Source organism: Dama dama, chromosome 5 (genome assembly GCF_033118175.1).
Source record: "Dama dama isolate Ldn47 chromosome 5, ASM3311817v1, whole genome shotgun sequence".
In the NCBI taxonomy this organism is placed as follows: Eukaryota; Metazoa; Chordata; class Mammalia; order Artiodactyla; family Cervidae; genus Dama; species Dama dama.
Genome location: NC_083685.1, coordinates 96716144 through 96735487, shown reverse-complemented (window position 1 = coordinate 96735487; position 19344 = coordinate 96716144). Strand labels below are relative to the sequence as shown.

General features: G+C 48.1%; 1 protein-coding gene and 1 long non-coding RNA gene across 2 annotated transcripts in view; one reads left to right on the top strand and one right to left on the bottom strand.

The window, feature by feature from the left end:
- Nucleotides 1-17310, top strand: part of LOC133057141 (uncharacterized) — a 109110-nt gene extending 91800 nt beyond the window's left edge. The window contains exon 4 of the long non-coding RNA XR_009692974.1: nt 13319-17310. This is a non-coding gene — a long non-coding RNA (uncharacterized LOC133057141). The remainder of the gene's footprint in view (nt 1-13318) is intronic.
- LOC133057136 (polyunsaturated fatty acid lipoxygenase ALOX15) lies at nt 1280-10476 on the bottom strand. Its single transcript, XM_061143269.1, has 14 exons — nt 9842-10476; nt 8238-8442; nt 7882-7963; nt 7674-7796; nt 7412-7515; nt 7069-7229; nt 6054-6197; nt 5685-5894; nt 4068-4154; nt 3814-3983; nt 3519-3640; nt 2852-2952; nt 2562-2729; nt 1280-2454 (listed from the first exon to the last, which is right to left on the bottom strand). Exons 1-14 carry the CDS (start codon nt 10370-10372, stop codon nt 2275-2277), a joined length of 2388 nt encoding a protein of 795 aa, XP_060999252.1. The 5' UTR covers nt 10373-10476; the 3' UTR covers nt 1280-2274.
- Nucleotides 17311-19344: the final 2034 nt, after the last annotated feature.

Genomic DNA, 19344 nt, shown 5'->3' with positions numbered 1-19344 from the left:
AGGGATATAGTTCCCTGACCAGGGACTGAACCAGGGCCCCTAGGTTGGGAGCTTGGGGTCTTAGCCACTGGACCACCAGGAAGTCCTGCCACTTTGTCATCTTAGGTTTTTACAAGTGCTCATTGATTTCTTATAATTAAACAAAATAGACACTCTGTTTAACTTGGAAGATTTCATGACCTTTGTAATATCTCAAATTCAAAGATACTCCTTTCTGAAGGAAATTATCTTTCTTTGTTATCCTTGAAGTACGTATAGTGCCAGTCCTTGGGGGACTGACAACTTTGGCAAGCATACTGTTTTTTTAAATTAAAGTTTAGTTGACTCACAATCTTGTGTTACTTTTAGGTGTACAGCAGTGTGATTCCAGGATTTTTTTTTTTTTGGTAGGTTACATTACTGGTTATTACAAGATATTTGGTGTAATACCCAGTGCTATACAGTAAATCCTTGTTGCTTATCTATTTCATGTATAGTAGTTTCTATATTTTAATCCTATACTCCTAATTTCTCTCCCCCACCTCTCTCTGGCCTCTATGGAGAGAGTGGGTGTGGCCTCCAAGGAGAAGGGATGCCTCTATGGGTGTGACTTCCAGGACCCTGTCATACCCTTACTTACAGTTCTTCGTGGCTGTTTCCTAAGGGTTTCAAGCCTAATTTCCTGACGTGAATCACATTGTTCTGGAGACTGCCCCTCTTTCCAGGCAAGAATACTGGAGTGGGTAGCCATTCCCTTCTCCAGGGGATCTTCCTGACCCAGGGATCAAACCTAGGTTTCCTGCACTGCAGGCAGATTCTTTACCATCTGAGCCACCAGGGAAGCCCCTTTGGGTTCTCCTAGATAGACCCCTTGGAAAAGACCCTGATGCTGGGAAAGATTGAAGGCAGGAGGAGAAGGGGACGACAGAGGATGAGATGGTTGGATGGCATCACCTACTCGATGGACATGAGTTTGAGCAAGCTCCAGCAAGCTCCAGTTGGTGATGGACAGGGAAGCCTGGCGTGCTGCAGTCCATGGGGTTGCAAAGAGTTGGACACAACTGAGCAACTGAACTGAACTGAGATAGACCCCATCATTAAATTCTACTCCCACCTCTCCACTGTTTATTTCCTATTCTTCCTTCAAGGATCAGACCAAGCATCACCCATATGTCTTCTGCCAAACAAAACAGAATCAGAAGCAAGAAGCAACTTTGATCGTACTGTAAAGGAAACACTCTGGCTTATGTTTACTGTTGGTTTCTATTTTAAAATATCCACAGACAATCATATTAAGAAATCAAATTTCCTCGTTTATTTTTCCAAAATTTTAATCAGATACAGAAGTTGGATTTTACTGACGCCTTTGTTGTCGCTTGTTAAAATAATGAGATTTTTAGTACTTTTCTAGCTAATCATTTTTATTTGGTGCTTCCCAAATGATGAAGTGCAAATGGGTTACAGATAAGGATCCCTTGGGCAAAACACAGGCCAGATACCTCCAGCTGAGAGTAGTTTCTGTAGTTTAACCAGTTTCCTTCCATTGATCATTTTCTAACTGAGTGAGTCATGAAATGAAAATTGTGAGAACTGCTGTGTTAATGTTAATTGCTTCGTGTTGTGTCTGGTTTCAGGACAAGTGGTGAATCCCACCCGGTTAAAAAGTTATGCTGTATATTCTTCTGCCAGTATTTGACTTGGGATGCATGTGTGCATGCTCAGTCACTACAGTTGTGTCCAACTCTTTGTGACCCAATGGACCATGGCCCTCCAGGCTCTGTCCATGGGATTCTCCAGGCAAGAATACTGGAGCAGGTTGCCATGCCTTCCTCCAGGGGATCTTCCCTACCCAGGGATCAAACCTGCATCTCCTGCATTGCAGGTGGATTCTTTACCACTGAGCCACCGGGGAAGCCCTTGATTTAGGAGTTTGGACTAAATTCTTTTCTTTCCTTAGTCTAAAATGCCATTTTTCTTGTCATTAAACTCAATTTAGGTTCAAAGTCATACTTGATTCTAAAGGTATGGAGTAATATGTATTATACCCTATTCTATTCTTGAAACTGTTTGTATAAATGTGGCTATTACCTGCTCAATGGGAGATCTGAATGATCAAGGAGGAAGGGCAGGGGCAGGGAGGAAGAAATGGGAATAACTTCCCTAGGTGGTGTATCTAAAGTCAGATTTGTTTATGGTGGGTGTGGACAGTGGAAAGGTGATTTGGGGGAAGGTGGAGGTTGGGAACAGGATGGGGTTTGGTGGAAGAGGGCTGAAACAACCCATGGCTGGGGGTGCTCATATGGCCACGCTGTTTTCCACCAGGCTGGGCCGCAGGTATTCATAGGGCCAGTCCAGCTGGGCATTCCGGATCTCGATGTCTTTTTCCAGGGCAGCCAGCTCCTCCCTGAACTTCTTTAGCACAGCCTTGGGCTCAGGGCCTGAGAAGTACTCTTCCTCATGCTGACCCAGAGCCACCTGGGACAGAGAGAAAAGGCAGCTGAGAGCTTTACTGTCCCTCAGTTTGGAGTCCCACACCTCCCTGTACCTGCCCCCTTCCTCGGGACCCAGCACCTAGCTCTCACCATGATGGGCTGGCGTCTGCCCAGTTGCCAAGTGATGGACATCTGGAGAGAAGCCTGATGGAAGTTCGGCAGTGTCGCCATCACTTTCTCCAGTGTCACATCCTTGGTGGTCGGTGGGGGCAGCCGCATTGTGCAGGGTGCGTTAGGGACCCAAGAGTACCAGTCCAGCTACAAAGGGCAAATATCTAAACTCACTGTCTGCTAAGTATGAGAATCCCTTAGCCCACCTGCACATGGCCCCCTTCCCCACTCCAGGCACAAATGCCCAGCTGGCCCTCTGTGATAAGTACCTGACCCAGGTGAGTGGAGGAGTGCTGGCCAGTGCAGGTGAAGATACACATGGTCACAAAGTGGCAAAGCTGGTCCTTGGACTGTAGGGTGACAGGAAACCCTGCAGTGGATAAGGAGAGTTAGAAGCTGGGAGGCCAAGGCTAGAGGCAGAGCTCATAGGAACTGAGGAGGAGAACAAGAGAGGTGAGAAGGAGACCAAGGGCTGTCAGTAACCATGGTGGGCAGTGACTTGAGTGTGGGTTGGGGTGGTGGAAGCAGGGAGACTTTTGGGAGGGTCCCACTCAGTGGGGTGCTGGTGCAGCTCACACTGGCTCACAGGGACCAAGGATGTCAGATGTTCAAGTATTTAGCAAGCCAGTTGACATCACCCTGGTAGTCACAGTGGGACTATTTACACCATGGGGATGGGCAAATGCTATAAATCAGGGCTGTTTGTTTTGTTTTTTCTTGGAGAGCAGCACTGGTCTCACTGCATCTGGGACCTAGAGGGGCTCCCCCTGCACAGGATGGAGACCTGCCTCTAGCTGAGAGGAAAAGGAGTCTGGGAAAGCTTTGGGTGTGTTCATAGGAGTTGGAAATGCTTCTGGAAGGTTTCATAGAAGTAGAGAGGATTCTGGGGAAGTTCTAGGGAGGAGTCACATGTTGGAGTCTTGGGGCTCATCCTACCTCGGTCCTGGGCCCCCAGCAACCCGATCTCAGTGATCTCTCGACACCAGGCCTGCAGCTCAGTGTCATCTCTCACAGACTCGTCCGTCTTATAGTGGAGACTCACAATCCCCTCCACGTAGCTGCCAGAGGAGGGGTCAGGGTGGGAGAGTGGAGGCTGACAGCACAGAGCCCCCAGGCCCTCTACTCCTTACCCACGTGGCCATGCCAGGGCCTGCAGCCCCCTGGCTGGGGCACAGACCTCCTCTTCTCCCAGCCTCCCCCCACCACCACCCCTGCCTTCCTCCCACCTCACCGAGAGAGAATTTCCCAGAGCCTCAGGGCATCTTGGGCATAGAAAGAAGACTTGACTCCCAGGAGCCCCCGGTCAGCCAGGTCATCAGGGGGACAGAAGGAGCTATAGGTTAGAAAGGCTCCTGCTCGCTGGAGCAGCTCCACATGGCCGCCCCCACCTGTGCTCACCACCTGAGAGGCAAAGACAGCGTGGTCAGGCAAATCTACCTGCCCTCAGGCCAGAGGGAGCGTGAATCCCACTTCCTCTCCTCTTACCTGGTCGAAGACTCCGGAGTCAGAGACCAGCCCAGTCCTGGCCCGGATGTTAATTTCCATGGTGTATCGCAGGTGTGGAATGAGAAGCTGGAGGCAGAGGAACAGGGAAGGACAGGGTCAGAAGACAGCTGTGGCTGGTCCCTGAAGGAAATACGGGCTAAAAGGCAGGGAAGTCTTCAGGAAAAGCAGACTGAAGTCCAGTGGCCTCTCGACAATAATGTCCTTTGATAATTGAAGGAAGCCATTCTCCTTTTCTCTTCGTGTAAGACCGATCAAAGTCTAGCTCAATGTCTCTCCACCTTTTTTTCATTATCACTTCTCTAAGGAGGCTTCTTAGATTTTTTTTGTACTCTCACCTGCCCCATGACATTGTGCTACAGACATGCCATTGGTAATGTACTCTATATACATATATCCTTTATACAAAAAAAATAAGATTTTTTGCCTCCCCCAGAACATGATCTGATTCACTACCTCCAGAACTTCACCCAGTTCCCTCCCCTTTGTCCATTACACTCATTGTCTTTCTGACCTTCAAGCACACCAAGCTTGTTCCTGCCTCAAGACCTTGGCACTGTTTGTTCCCTCTGCCTAGAGCAATGTGCCCCTTCCTCATCCTATGACTGGCTCCCTGTAGTTTCTTTTTATTATTTATTTACTTTTGGCTGCACTAGGTCTTCCTGGCTGCACTCGGGCTTTCACTAGTTGAGGCAAGGGGAAGCTCCTCTCCTTTGGGGAGCAGGGACTTCTCATTGTGATGGCTTCTCTTGTTGTGGGGCCTGGGCTCTAGGCATGTGGTCTCAGTAGTTGTGGCCCACCAGCTTAGTCGTCAGCATCTTCCTGAATGAGAACTGAACCCATGTCTCCTGCACTAGCAGAGGGACTCTTAATCACTGGACCACCAGGGAAGTCCATCCATATAATTTCATTCTCTTTTCCACCTCCTTAAAGGAGCATTTCCCAACCACCCAGTCTAAACTCACTATCACATCACCCTGCTCTGATTCTCTGTAGTGGACTCATCACAGCTGATCTATTACAATACTGTCTGTTAGCCCTTAATGGAAATGACAACCCCCAAAGACTAGGACCTTGCCTGTCTGGCTTAGCACTGGCATCTAGCATGGCTTTTTATTGCCACGTCAGAGGCTCTCAAGAAAACTTAATGGATGAACACCCTATTCTAGTTGTAATAAGCCACGCTGCTCTTGTTGACCTGAGCCCCTGTAACTGGCCTCTGTGTTACTACTATTTGAGAACCCTTCAAAACTGACTGGAAAAGTCTTCTATATTATTTGCACGGTCCCCTCTTGTTGGAGGGAATCCTCAGTCATTGTGTATTCTGTTTATATACTCTATATGTAACTGTGCTTTATACATAAAAAGTGTAAGATTTCTCACTCCCCACCCCTCACCCTCCCACCACTCCCCACCCCATCAGGGAGTCACTGTTATCTCCTCAGCAAGTGATAAGCCACGCTCTCACGTCTTGTTCACTTGTCTTTTATTGGTTTTCTCCCCAAACGCTGAGGTTCCACAGAGAAGGTGCCTCCAGAGATGGAACCTTACTGTGGGGTAGAGAGTCTGGGGGCGGGGGGAGGCAGTTTAAAGCGTTACCTTGTACATAGGATGTATAGACGGAAGGCACCTCCTGGTGGCCACAGCGATGACCTCAGCCATCAAGTGTCCCCTCAGGAGATGAGAGTGCAGCTCGTGAAGCTGGAAGTCAGAGCTCCGGACCCAGCACTTGGCCAGGAGCCAGGTCATCGGGGGATCCGTGGGCAGGAAAAGCGGTGGGGGTGGGGACCCCTTGTGTGGCAGTTGGAGCTGGAGCGAGGACAAGAGTGGGGGGAAGGGAGGGGTGAGGGCCAGCGCACAGCAGACTCCCGCACCCCTTGCATGTTTAAATGCTTCCCTCTTTTTCCAAAGTCACTTAGCGTTCTCTATCTGACCGCTGCCACTCCCCTACTGCCTGGGTCCTCTCACCTGGATGACCATGGGTAAGAGTTTCCCATCGGGCTGCAGTTTCAGCATAACCAGAGGGGCAGCCACGTACTGCTGGGTGCACAGGATGACGTTGGCCTTGATTCCATCCAGCAAGGAGAAGTCAGCTTCAAATAGTGTGCCTTGCTGGATCGGGGCAGAGGGAAAGGGCTACATCAACGTAAGGCATCTCTTCCTGCCCTGATTCCCCAAAGGATGAAAGAACTAACTTGGTTCTGGGTTTAATACCGGGTAATTTAATACTGGGTAATGGTTCCTGTATTTACGGCCTCATATAATTCTTAGCTGCACTTGAATTAGCCCCAGGTTTATGAAAGAGGAAACTGATGATCGGAGAGGATAGATATGTTGCCCGAAGTCACACAGCTTATAAAACAGCAGAGCCAAGATTCAAGCTCAAGTCTGTCTCACCCTAAATCTCATGAGTTTTCTCTTTTTTTCAAATCTACTATTATCTTGGGGGAGCTGTGCTGGGTAACACTGAGGCTCTTAACACTCATTAACACTAAGGCTCTTCTTGCAGCACCCAGGCTTTCTCTAGTTGCAGCATGCGGGCTTAGTTGCATCACAGCAAGCAGTTTCTTAGTTACCTGACCAAGGTTTGAACACATGTCCCCTGCTTTGGAAGGAGGGTTCTTTACCACTGGACCACTAGTAAAATCGCTTGAGTTTTCTCTCTGAATTGTTCCGTGCTGAGCCCATCAAGATCCCCAGCCCTGATCCTGATTCTCTCACTCCACACTCTCCCTAAATCCCCAGTTATAGCTCTTCATTTTGACTCTGTCACCCATCACATTCTCTCCCTCCACAGCATGCTATTCTCATTAGGAGAGGAGAGCCATGGAGGGTCACCCCAGGATCAGTCAAGATTTCTACTGTGGAATTCCGTTTTGCCATCTGGCAGCAGGCTGGGTCTACAGTGGACCCTGCAGCAGCACAAACGCTGACCCCACCCCCATCCCTCTGTGCAGTCTCCTGAGGGCTCTTAGGTGCTCACCTGGAGCTCCTTCTCCAGCTCGGCCTGCAGCTCCCCCATCCCTGGAGGAAACTCCAGGCGGGCAGGAAGGCGAACGGAGCGTCTCAGCAACATGGGGTTGGTGCCATTGAGAAACTGGTACCCAAATAAGGCATCCTCCTTCCAGGAGTCCCGCACCCGCTCTGGGGATGGCATTTGTGGAGCTTGCTGTGGGATCTGAGCTCCTGGTCCTTCCAACCCCCACCAAACCATCCCCACTTGACCCCAGCCTACCAGGCCTCTGGTCTCCCACTCCTAGTTCCCTAGAATGGGTAGGATCTGGGAGTAAGGGTCTTGGGATGAATACTGGGGTAGGGGTACTAACCAGCCAGCTTGCTCTGCCCACACCAGAAAATCCTGTTGAAGTCATCCAGACTTTTCCAGCAAGTCAGAATATTTAAAGAGTCTTTGATAGCTAGGTCTGCCAGCCTTTGAGGAAGGATGGGTGAAGAGTTTGTTATTCTCAGAATCAAACTTTACAGCCCCGTGCATCCCTCTTTGGCTGGTCCAGCCCTATGAAGTCCATAAGCCTGGACTGACCACTGGACCAGGAAACATCCCTGTCACCCGGCCTGCCTTGTTCTTACCCCTTGGTCAGTGAGGCCTCAAAGTCAATTCTTTTGTCCTCCAGAAATCTCTCATCTACAGGAAGGTCGTTTATTGTGGCCCCAGCTATATTCAGAATTAACCCGTCCTTCCAGTTACCCCACCTGAGGTGGAAAAGAAACCAGGCATTGGTACTGGGGAAGGGTCAGCAGCTCCGCGGTGCGGTCAGGAGGCAGGGGTGGGGCTGACCGGTACAGCTTCCTTCTCTCTACCAGCTCCTCTTCCCTGTGTTTCTTGAACAGACCTTGAGGGTCATCGCCCACCGTTCGACCTGAAAGTTGGGAGTAGGGCAAGGGCTATGAGGCTCCTCCTGAGAGCCTCTCCCCTGTCCCTGTCAGGGGACCCTCAGCCCACCCTTGTGGCTGCCCCCCCCCCCCTTCAGCATCTCTGCCGTCTCCCAGCTTCCACTGCCCTGTGCCAGCTGCTGCATCCTGCCTCTTCTGTGACCCCAAAGGCCACGCTCCCTTATCCCCTCCCCTTTAACTTCTCTCCAGCCCCGGGGGTCTTACACTCCCAAGCCCACCCCCCCGCTCCCCGCTGCTCACCGGTGCCCTCGGGCAGGCTCAGGACGCCGTCGCCCTCCACCCAGCGATAGCACGGGAACCTGAACTCGTTCCCGCTGGCCCCGGGTCCCTGCACGGAGATCCAGTTGCAGAACCACGCGTCATCCGAGAGGAAGTGCCGTTTGCGCAGTTTCACAAACAGCAGCCGCCCCAGGTACTCGGACACGTCCACCTGGAATTCCACCTCCTGCCGGCGACAAAAGAGGATCCGCAAGTGGGGGTCTCTGGAAGGGATCGTCGGATGAGCCCTGGACGCCCTTCCCTCTGGGCCTCTGGCAAAGGGGCGCAAAAGGAGCCAGAGAGGAAGCGGGCGCACACACCAAGCAGTTGGCTCCACGACCCCATTCTCGGTCATAGAATTCCCGGGTGAGGTGGGGGACAGAAGATGGAGAGGGGCATGATTCCCCGACGTCACTGATTGTGTGGAGCACTGGGCTGCGCCCTGGGCGAGCTCACTGGTGACCAGACAGTTACCGCATGCCCCTACCCTGTCACCAGGGCCGTGGGCTCAGCACTTGTGGCAACCTGGCTCTGGAGCACAACAGACTCCATAGATGTGGCGCAGGGCCTTAGTTGCTCGGAGGCGTGTGGGATCTTCCCGGACCAAGGATGGAGGCTGAGTCTTCTGCATTGGCAGCTGGATTCTTTACCACCGGGCCACCAGGGAAGCCCTGGAGGGATGTTTTCAGGGTGGGAATGTATTGGGAAGAAATCGCTGACTGCAGAAGGGGTTGGAAGGGCAGGGGCTGGAGCAATGAGGCGGGCGAAGAGGAAGAAGGTGATGTAGTAGGTTCGAGGGGCCATTGGTGGTCAGAGTGGGATAGACATCAGGGCACGGATGCGAGAAATATCTAAGAGATGAACTGGACTAGGCTGGATTTTTGGTTAGACGCAGACGAAAAGAGGCGGAGGCGCGAGTGCACCTGGGAGAAAAGAGGACTGGTTCGGGAGGTGGGAAAAGGGGAGGACCTCACGTGAGCACGGTTCTCTGAAGCATCCGTGGGATAAACGTCGGGTCTGGGGGTCTTGGGGAGAGCCGGATGGGAGATGGGAATCTGGGGATCGGCAGAGGCAAAAAGTAAAGGAGCCAGGGACGAATACCAGGTAGATGTGATGGGAGAGAGGGTGGGTCGGGAAATCAGAATGCTCGCACCAGTCGGATTCTTTCCTCCTCCCCAGCTTCCCGCGTCCCCATTCCCGCTCCATCCCGGAGATAAAGCCTGCAAGGTCGGATCTAGCAACCTTACAGAAGATCTGAAATAGCAGCTTCTAAGAAGAGGAAACAGGAGACGGATGTCCGCTCCAAGGACCCCGGAGTTTTCCGAAAAGACAGAGTTCTGTGGAACCACGGGACTATCCCAATTCCAAGCAGGCAGGGCGGCAGGAACAAATTGAGCGCTTGCTGTGTGCCGCGTCCAGCCCTAAAGCGCTTTACTTAGCGGCCTCCGAGCGCTCTCCGGGCGGGGGTCGTGCGCCAGAAGCCGCCCGGGAAAGCTGGAGGCCATCTGGGGCGCGTCTCCTCTCGGGGACTCGCGGGCCTGGGGGCCAGGGGCGCAGCGCACCCCGCCCGGCTCCGACCAGCTCACCTTGCCCCTCGCCGGCCGCAGGCGCCACCCGAGCGCCGCCTCCCCGTGCTCGCCGACCAGCCACAGGTGCACCTGGTTATTGGAGCCCGCGCAGAACGAGGACCCGGTGGACACGCGGACGCGGTAGAGACCCATCTTGCCCAAAGACGTTTCGCCCCTATTGAGGGGGAAGAAGAGAGGACGCCAAATAACCGGGCGCGAGACCCCGCCCCTCCAAAGCCTTGCGAAGTTCAGGGTGTGGGTGGCAGATCTCCAACCAACCGCGTCTGGCCATGCTCTGGGCCCCCCAGCTCCGCGTCTCCCAGAGCTAAGCCCTGATCGCGAGAAGGCGGGGCCCTGGCGGGGGTAGTGTAGGGCGAGCAAACCAGTATCTTGGTGGGAGGAAGATGGTAGGCGCAAGCAGATGAGGATTTGGGCAGAAAACATGCAAGAAGGAGGGGTCGACGTATGGCCCAGCAGACAGATGGCGGGTGTGGCTGGAAGCCCCCTCCATCTAAACACACACACACACACAAACTCGCGCACGCACATGCGTGCCTCCCAAGTTGGCTCACCTCTGCTAGTGCTTAAGGTTGCCAGGGGAGATGGAAAGGGCAAGGAGATGTGGTCACCACAGCATTTGTGTGACAGGTAGTCCCAGGAAAAGAATAAAAACTGTCCCAAGAACAGAGAAGACAGAGCAGCCCATCTGGCTGCCCAGGGTAACCAGGTGGAAAGGAGGTCCAACCCGTTAACCAACACTGGCGCTCACACTCTGTGACCAAGGAGAAAGAGGGTCCTGAGATGCTGAGTTAGCCACATTCCCTAAAGAGAAGCAAGCACAGTCCTCCTCTCCCAGGAGATGAACGCACTAGACAGCCCTCTTAACCATAACAAGATATTAGTAATGCACACGTAAGTCAATTTATCATAATGACAAAATAAGGAGTTCCAGAACTCTGGCCAAGTGAAACTAAAGGAATCCATCATTTCAGAGGAGAAAGAGAGATTGCAGAAATTAACTTATGTAGAAAATGAGATTTTGAAGTAACAGGAGAAGTTTTACTGGAGCAAAGATAGCCCCTTGGGAGAAACAAGCTTTGAGGCCCAAGCGTGAATCAGTCTGCTGAGAAGCCTGAGATTCTGTAGCCTCAGTGCATTTGAGGATATGAGACAATATTCTTTGGAGGGAATGACGTTATCTGGCAAGATTTTGGTAACACCAAGAAAATATCTGAAGTATTTTAACAACCTTAAGAAAGTATCTTATTCCTAGAAAAAAAACAAGAACAAAGAGAACCAACGAAGTAATTAAATCCATGATATTGGTGTTTGAAAATAGATATAACGACAGTCCAGGAGAAGGCAATGGCACCCCACTCCAGTACTCTTGTCTGGAAAATCTCATGGATGGAGGAGTCTGGTGGGCTGCAGTCCATGGGGTCGCTAAGGGTCGGACATGACTGAGTGACTTCACTCACTTTTCACTTCCATGCATTGGAGAAGGAAATGGCAACCCACTCCAGTGTTCTTGCCTGGAGAATCCCAGGGACGGGGGAGCCTGGTGGGGTTGCACAGAGTCAGACACGACTGAAGCGACTTAGCAGCAGCAGCATAACAACAGTAAATCTTTTAATCATTGCCTTTGTGATTCTTTTCTGTACTATTTACAGTGTATTCCAAAGAATCATCATATTAAATTTGTAATTGCAGTTTAGATTTTTTAAGGAAATTTAATCAACTCTGCAATCAATGTTTAAATATTAAAATGTGGATGGGATGGGGTGGCAGATGGGAGGGAGGTTCAAAAGGGAGTGGATATATGTATACCTATGACTGATTCATGTTGATGTTTGACAGAAAACAAAATTCTGTAAAGCAATTATTCTTCAATAAAATTTTTTTTAAAATATTAAAATGTATTTTTCAAAGTTCTGTTTATAGATGTATGTTTAGTAAGTCAGGCATCAAGTAAAATGCAGATATTTGTGGGGTGTCCTCTCCAAGGACAAAAATTTTCCTCAAACTTTAAAAACTCTGTCAACAATGAGCATAATATGTGTCCACAATAAGCATAGAAAAATAGCTGAAAGAGTGGACATCAAAGTATTAGCAAGGATTATTTCTATGGAGTGGGAAAAGGTGTAGAAGAGACTTTCATTTTTTACATCCTTTAGAATTTTTCAAATGTTTAGAGAAGCATGAGTTATTTTCATAATCTCAAAAATTTAATCTTGAACAAGATTCAAGGTTATGAGATAAATGCTATCATAAAAGCAGTAACTTATAATCAAGTATGGCTATAAGGGAAGCCCCAAAAATGAAGTTCCAGTTTTCTTTTCTAAATGAAATTCAGAAAAATTGAAATATAGTGGATAAAAGTCATTACCTGTAGCAATAGCACAAGCCTAATAATTTTCTTGCAGTTTAAAAGTGTGATTGAGGGACTTCCCTGGTGGTCCAGTGGTTCGGACTCTGAACTTCCACTGCAGAGAAGGCAAGAACTAAGATCCCACATGCAGCACAGTGCAGCTTAAAAAAATAAAGCAAACCCAGGACATTTTCCCTACTTTTGGTTTTCTATTTGTCTTTTCTTTTTAGAATTTTAAAAATGAACTCTTAGTTGCTGCATGTGGGATCTAATTGCCTGATCAAGGATGTCTTAACCACTGGACAACTAGGGAGATCCTCCCCTCCCCCTTTGAATAGGAATGACTAGGTTACCCTATGCCTTTTCCACCCTTGTATAGGGGATGGGGGAGGTGGGGAAGCAGTTGACTTCCTCTTTAGTTCACAGTTCTTCAGAAGGAGAGGAATTTCACTGGAGAAACAATGCTTAAGGATATATACTTGAGAAGCCTCATCTATGCCTGAACCTGATTTAGATGATGGAATTCTGGAATTCAGGGCTTCCCTGATAGCTCAGTTGGTAAAGAATCTGTGTGCAATGCAGTAAGACCCCAGTTTGATTCCTGGGGCGGGAAGATCCCCTGGAGAAAGGAAACGTCACCTGCTCCAGTATTCTGGCCTGGATAATCCCATGGACTGTATAGTCCATGGGTTGCAAAGAGTCGGACTCAACTGAGTGACTTTCATGTCACTGGACTTCAGGCTGATACAATAATGGGATTAGATTTTGGGGTGCCTTGAGAGGGGATGGGTGTATTTGGCATGTGGGAAGAATATGAATTATCAGGGGCCAGAGGGCATACAGTGGTAGCCAGGTTCCAGAGCAGCCCCCAGGGACCCATACCTCATGGTATTCATGCCTTTGCATAGTCTCCTCCCAGACTGTATCAGAGTTGGTCTTTGTAACCAATAGAGTATGACAGAAGTGATGGCATATGACTTCTGAAGCTAGGTCCTAAAAGATGTCTCCTGCATGTCCTGCATTGCAGATGGATTCGTTACCAGTTGAGCTACCTGGGAAGCCCCTTACTCAGCTATTTCTCCTTTATTAGTACCAGTTACCAACCTTGCTTATCTCTTTTGTTGCAGAATGAAACTCCAAGTGTTGAAAAAGAGAAGACTGAACCAAGTCCATGGAAGTGCTATTAGAAAACTGATCAATCAGCGAAGCGTTAACAAATAACACAGATGTAGTAAGAAGGATGGGCTTCTCTGGTGGCTCAGATGGGAAAGAATCTACCTGCAATGAGGGAGACCTGGGTTCAGTCCCTGTGTTGGGAAGATCCCCTGGAAAAGGAAACAGCAACCCGATCTAGTATTCTTGCCTGGAGAATTCCATGGACAGAGGAGCCTGGTGAGCTGTTGTCCATGGGGTTTCAGATTTGGACACAACTGAACAACTAATACATATACACAGTAAGAACGGTCACCCACCTGAGATAATTCAGACAGGGGCTAACCAGGGTTTTAGGGCAAACAGTCAACAGGTGACACATTGGCCACAAAGGGACAGGCGTGGCTTGTCTTTTTCCACAGCCATTATCTATGCACAGGAGTCTTTTCCAGTCCCAGGCTTTGTGGCTCAGAAATCCAAAACTAAGGCTCAAGCAGAGTAGGGCCAGCTGAAATTGTGGAAGAAAGTATCAGGACCTTAACCTATGTTTCCACTGTATTTTACAAGTATTAGTACATCAAAGTGGGACCCAGCTATGTAACTTAACTGATTATAAATATTGCTCCCAACAGTCAGGGGAGAAAGGTAACAGGGGACAGAAGGTCAAAGAGATTGCTGAGTATTCTGTGCTGTGTGATGTGCTTCCTCCAGTAAACCTTCCGGACCTTCCATAAATGTTCTGAAATACTTGATGTGATGTGATCTGATGTGAACCAAATTTTGCATCTAAGTTTGCTCAGGAGCCATCCCCATGTTGGGAGTTGGGGTCAGAGGCCAGAGTTATACTGAGACAAAACTGAGTCTTCTGTGGAAGACGCCACATAAATTCAGGGAATCTTTTGGACTTCTCTAGGCTTTGAAAATTTGAGGAGTATAAGGAGATTTCCTCTAGAATGTAAGGGACAGGGGTGTTCCTAATTGATCATCATGCTACATTTTGAGGACCTATCCAGGATAGTTTGAACTGAGGTGGTGTAAACATACACACACAACAAAATGAACAAAGGTGGTGTAACCAGCTACACGCTGATCCTGAGCAAAGAGTTCACCCTCCCCACTACTGCGGACTCTTGGATGGTTGATGCCAGGATACTGATGCTAATTCCACAGAACCCTCTATGGTCCCAGGGAATCCACTTCAAAGTTAAGGGGAAGTTGTATTAATTACTTTCAAATCACCCAAATAGTTTTCAGAGAATGAATGTACAATCTCGAATTGAATGTCTCAACAGGAAGCTTTATGTGAACTTAGAGCCACTGGGGCCTAAGAACTTCTCTGGTGAAATAAGTAGTGGCAGAAGACCTCAATATCTGGTGTTCACCAGCCTCTGTAGACATCCCATTCCTTAGGAGAGTGGATTTTTTTCAGGAAACTTATGACATGCTTGAAAGGATCATCCTCTACTCTGTTTCTTTGCTGAAACAGGGTTCCATTATCCACTTGAAGGACATTGGGTTGTTTATATTTTGGGGTGATTATAAATAAGACTACTATAAGATTTGCACACGGGAATTTGTTTCCTCATGGATAAATACCTAGGAGTGAGATTGCTGGATCATATGGTAAGTGTGTGTTTAACTTCATAAGAAACCCCCCAACAGTTACAAATAGTGGTTATCATTTTGTATTGCCACCAATGAGGAAATAAACAAAGATTGCCCAAACGAGAACAAGCAGGCTGTTTACTCAGAGCTTACCATATAGCAAGGGAACCAGCCATTATCACTCACGTTTGGCAAGCTTTATAGTAGGAAAAAAGGGAAGATTTCAGGTATTTCTTGATTGGAAGCTGTTGGCATAGAAAGGTTGTAGGCGAGCTGAATAGAAGTGGGGCATCCTGTGTGATTGGTTAGGGGAGCAAGTATGTCTTTCTCTGGTTCATCTGCAATTGGAAACAGGGGCAAAAGAGAGGGAAGCTGGCAGTTACTGACCAAGTCTTGACCGTTTGGGTCCAATTGCTGCAGAGGTTGTGGTTTGACTTCTCTGGCTGGTTGCTTCAGAAGTTGTAGGTCATGGCTCTCTTTCTTTATATGACTCTGGTCATTGCCTTTGTGTCGATTCAGTCTCTCACTAGCAGTTCCAGTTTCTGATTTATTTTTATTTTTATTTTTTTTTGAGGAGGGTTCCAGTTGCAATGCATCCTGGCCAGTACAGCTGGCTGAGATGGGGTGACTGGTGGTGGGGAGTGTTGGCCATCCTAGTAGGTATATAGAAGTATACCATCATGGTTTTAGTTAACACTTTGCTATTGACTATAATGAGCATCTGTTCATGTCCTTCTTTGAGCCTTGTATATCTTTCTTGGGGAAGTATCTTTTGCCCATTTGTGTGTGTGTGTGTGTTGCTTCTCATTGTTTTGAAAGTGTTTTATATATTCTAGATATAAGACCTTTCTAAGATATGAGATTTGCAAATACTTTGTCTCAACAAGCAAGGTCTCAGGAAGTGAGGATATCTTTTCATTTCTTATCAGTGTTTTCAGCAGAGCAGAAGTTCTCGATTATGATAAGATACACTTCTCTTTTATGAATTGTGTTTGTCTATGCCTAACAAAAGGTCATAAAGATTCTCTACTGTGCTTTCTTCTCCAAGTTTTACTTTTTCCCTTTTTTTGTGTTTGGCTGCACAGCTTGCAGAATCTTATTTCCTTGACCAGGGATCATGGCAGTGAAAGCACTGAGTCCTAACCACTGGACATCCAGGGAATTCCCATTTTTTCACATTTTGCATTTAGGTCTGTGACCCATTCCAAGTTGATTTTTGTATGAAGAGTGAGGCATGGGCCCGGGCTGATTTTTTTTCCGCATGTGATTGCATATGGAAATGGTGTTCTAGCACATCTTCTTGTTATTATTCATTGTTATCGGGGTGTAGTTGTTTTATACTGTGTGTTGGTTTCTGCTCTACAGCAAGGTGAATCGGCTGTACATGTACATATGGCCCCTCTTTTATGGATTTCCTTTCCATTTAGGTCACCAGAGAGCTTTGACTAGAGTTCCTTGTGCTATACAGTAGGCTTGCTTTGGTTCTGCAAAAACTTGCATGTCCTCCAAGCATCATGTAGCCTAAACAATAAGGTGTTTGCCCAAGTTGTTTTTTCAGAAACTTGGAGTCAGATGCTTCCAGTTCAAGCTAGAGCTTGTTGAGACTGGTAGGAACTACCTACAGACCAACTGGGCAAGTGCGCATGTGCAGTAACCTTTTGAGGTCAGAAGGCCAGTAGCGTCAGCCTCAGAACATGCCATGCTGTCCCTCTCTGGACTTGCTGCCCCTCTCTGGACGTGCGTCCCATGAAGAAGCCTTAGGTCCATTGTGCAGAATGGTGCTTGTTGAACATTTGCTTATCTCCATCCCCTTTCTCCATGCTCCTTATGCTCCCCACACTCCCCACTCCCAGCTGCATCTTATAAATACCCCAAGCCTCTCGCGTCAAGGGAGGTAGAGCTGAGATTTGTTCTCTTCATTTGGCTGCTCTGTGGGTAAATCCTTCCTCTACCACAAACCTCGACATCTCGGTGTTTGGCTGGCTATGCGTCAGATAAACGAACCTGGCTCAGCATCTTTACCTGGCTTCAGCTATTTGGTAAGACTGGCTTCATCAAACGAACTGGGGGGGTCTTCTCTCTCGTGGTTCCCAGAAGATTTTGTGTAGAACTGGTATTATTTCGCCCCCAAACATCTGGTAGCAAAGCTCTCTGGACCTGGAGTTTTTATTGTTGGAAGGTTTTTAACTATAAATTCAATTTATTTAATAGATATATTAATGTTGTGATTTTTAATAAATATGTATTTGGTCTTCATTCCCATTTCTGATACAGAACTCCTAGAATGCTTGGAATTTCCTAAATGATAAGAGCAATAAGGTGTTTTTAATGTCAATAAAGTGACTCTTTGGAAAGTACCTAAGGATGGGTGCTGGTCTCTAGAGAAGCCGACTAAGTAATTAGATGGTTGGAATTTCCATCCAATCGACCTGACCTTTGGGGAGAGGAGAGGGGCTGGAGGTTGAATCAATCACCGGAAACCAATGATTTAATCAATTGTGACTGTTACCAAACCAAACTTGGGTCTGCTCACCTGGGTGCAATAAAGTCAATCTACTACAAGGTTGTCGTGAAGAAAAGTACAGCGTTTGCTCTAAGGCCAAGCAAGTTCTCTAGGCAGCTAGTACTCAGAAGAACAGTTTTTGGAAGATGTGGTGGAGAGGGTTGTGGGGTGTATGGTCAGCTTGTGGACATTCTTCTGATTGGTTGGTGGTGAGGTAATTGGGGGTCAGCATCATCAAATTTCTGGTTCCAACCTATCTGGGGTCTACGTGCTTGTGGTCAGCATCCAGTTAACTACTTTCACCTGATGGGGATTTCAGTATCTGCAAAACAGTTCAAAGGATATGACTCAGAATATTTTCTGTAACCCTTGAGGAAGTACTAAAGGTCTTTGACTTTGTTTAATAGGTAAGCTATTATTATTTCGTTTTGCTTAACTGTTTCCCTTTGTTTCTGCATTTTCTCTCTTCCCATTAAATTTGTTCTTTAGAGCTCTGGGAAGGCCTCAGAGGCTAAAGGTTTTCTACAAACAAGGTAGGTAGGGGGCAGGAGAGTGGGGATCTGTCCTGGGAAGCCCTCATAGGGTCCTGCTCAGTCACAATCCCTCCCCCCCACTTTTCTCTGATCCTTCTCCGTCTTGAGGGGGATCATGTATGGGACAAGAAAATGAAAGTTTTGGATAGAAAGGTTAATAATAAATTTGGGTGAGGAACTTGGTTTTAGGGGAACTCTGCTTCGTAACGATGTGTATGTGTTTTAGTCACTCAGTCGTGTCTGACTCTGCAACCCCATGGACCACAGCCCACCAGGCTCCTCCGTCCATGGGATTCTCCAGGCAAGAATACTGAAATGGGTTGCCATTTCCTCCTCCGGGGGCTCTTCCCGACCCAGGGATCGAACCTGCATCTCTTATATCTCCTGCACTGTCAGGCGGTCTCTTTACTGCTAGTGCCACTTTGGAAGCCCCATGACAATGTATGAAGCCTCCATAAAAACCCAAAATGATTGAGTGTCTGGGTTAGTGAGCACATGAAGATTTAGGGGGAGTGTTACCCTCAGAGCGAGCCTGGGAGCTCTGAGCCCTTCCTCATACCTTCCCCTATGCCTCTCTTCTATCTAGCTATTCCCAAGTTACGTCCTTTTACAACAGGCCAGTGGCCTTTACTAGAATGTTGCTCTGAGTTCTGTGACGTCTCTAGCAAGTTAATTGAACCCAGTTCGGGGGGAGAGGGCAGTTTGCTGGAACCTCCCATCTATAGCCAGTTGGTTAGAAGCACAGTTGATAACTTGGACTCACAGTTGGCATCTGACATGTGTGCACACGTGCAGGCCGAGGAAGGGAGAGGCAGTCTTTTAAGACTGAACTTTGGGGACTTCCCTGGTAGTGCAGTGGTTAGGACTCTGTGCTTTCACTGCTATGGGGCATCTGGGTTCAATCCCTGGTCAGGAAACTAAGATCCCAAAAGCCATGCAGTGTGGCCAAAAAAGAAAAAAAAACTGAACCTTTCTTTTTCAATATTTATTTTTAGTTGCAATGAGCAGGAACTACTCTTTGTTGTGATGCTCAGGCTTCTCACTGCAGTGGCTTCTCTTGTTGAGGAGCAAAGGCTCAGTAATTGCAGCTTGCGGACCTTAGGGTTCATCGGCTTCAGTAGTTGTGGCTCGGAATCTGTGCTGCACGGCCTTAGTTGCTCCAAGGCATGTGGGATCTTCCTGGACCAGGGATTGAACCCTGCATTAGCACGCAGATTCTTACCTATTGCACCACCCAGAAAGTCCAAGACTGAACTCTTAACATGTGAGATCTGGTGCTATCTCCAGGTAGATGAGAGTGAGAATTGTGTTAAATTATAGGGCTTCTCCGGAGAAGGCAATGGCAATCCACTCCAGTACT

Coding starts and splice junctions, on each gene's coding strand:
- LOC133057136 (XM_061143269.1), bottom strand. CDS start 10,372: ATGTGCGTGCGCGAGTTTGTGTGTGTGTGTGTGTTTAGATGGAGGGGG. Junction 4,155..5,684: donor CTATACATCCTATGTACAAG/GTAACGCTTTAA, acceptor CTCTGCCTCCAG/CTTCTCATTCCACACCTGCG. Junction 2,455..2,561: donor GCAGACGCCAGCCCATCATG/GTGAGAGCTAGG, acceptor TCTCTGTCCCAG/GTGGCTCTGGGTCAGCATGA.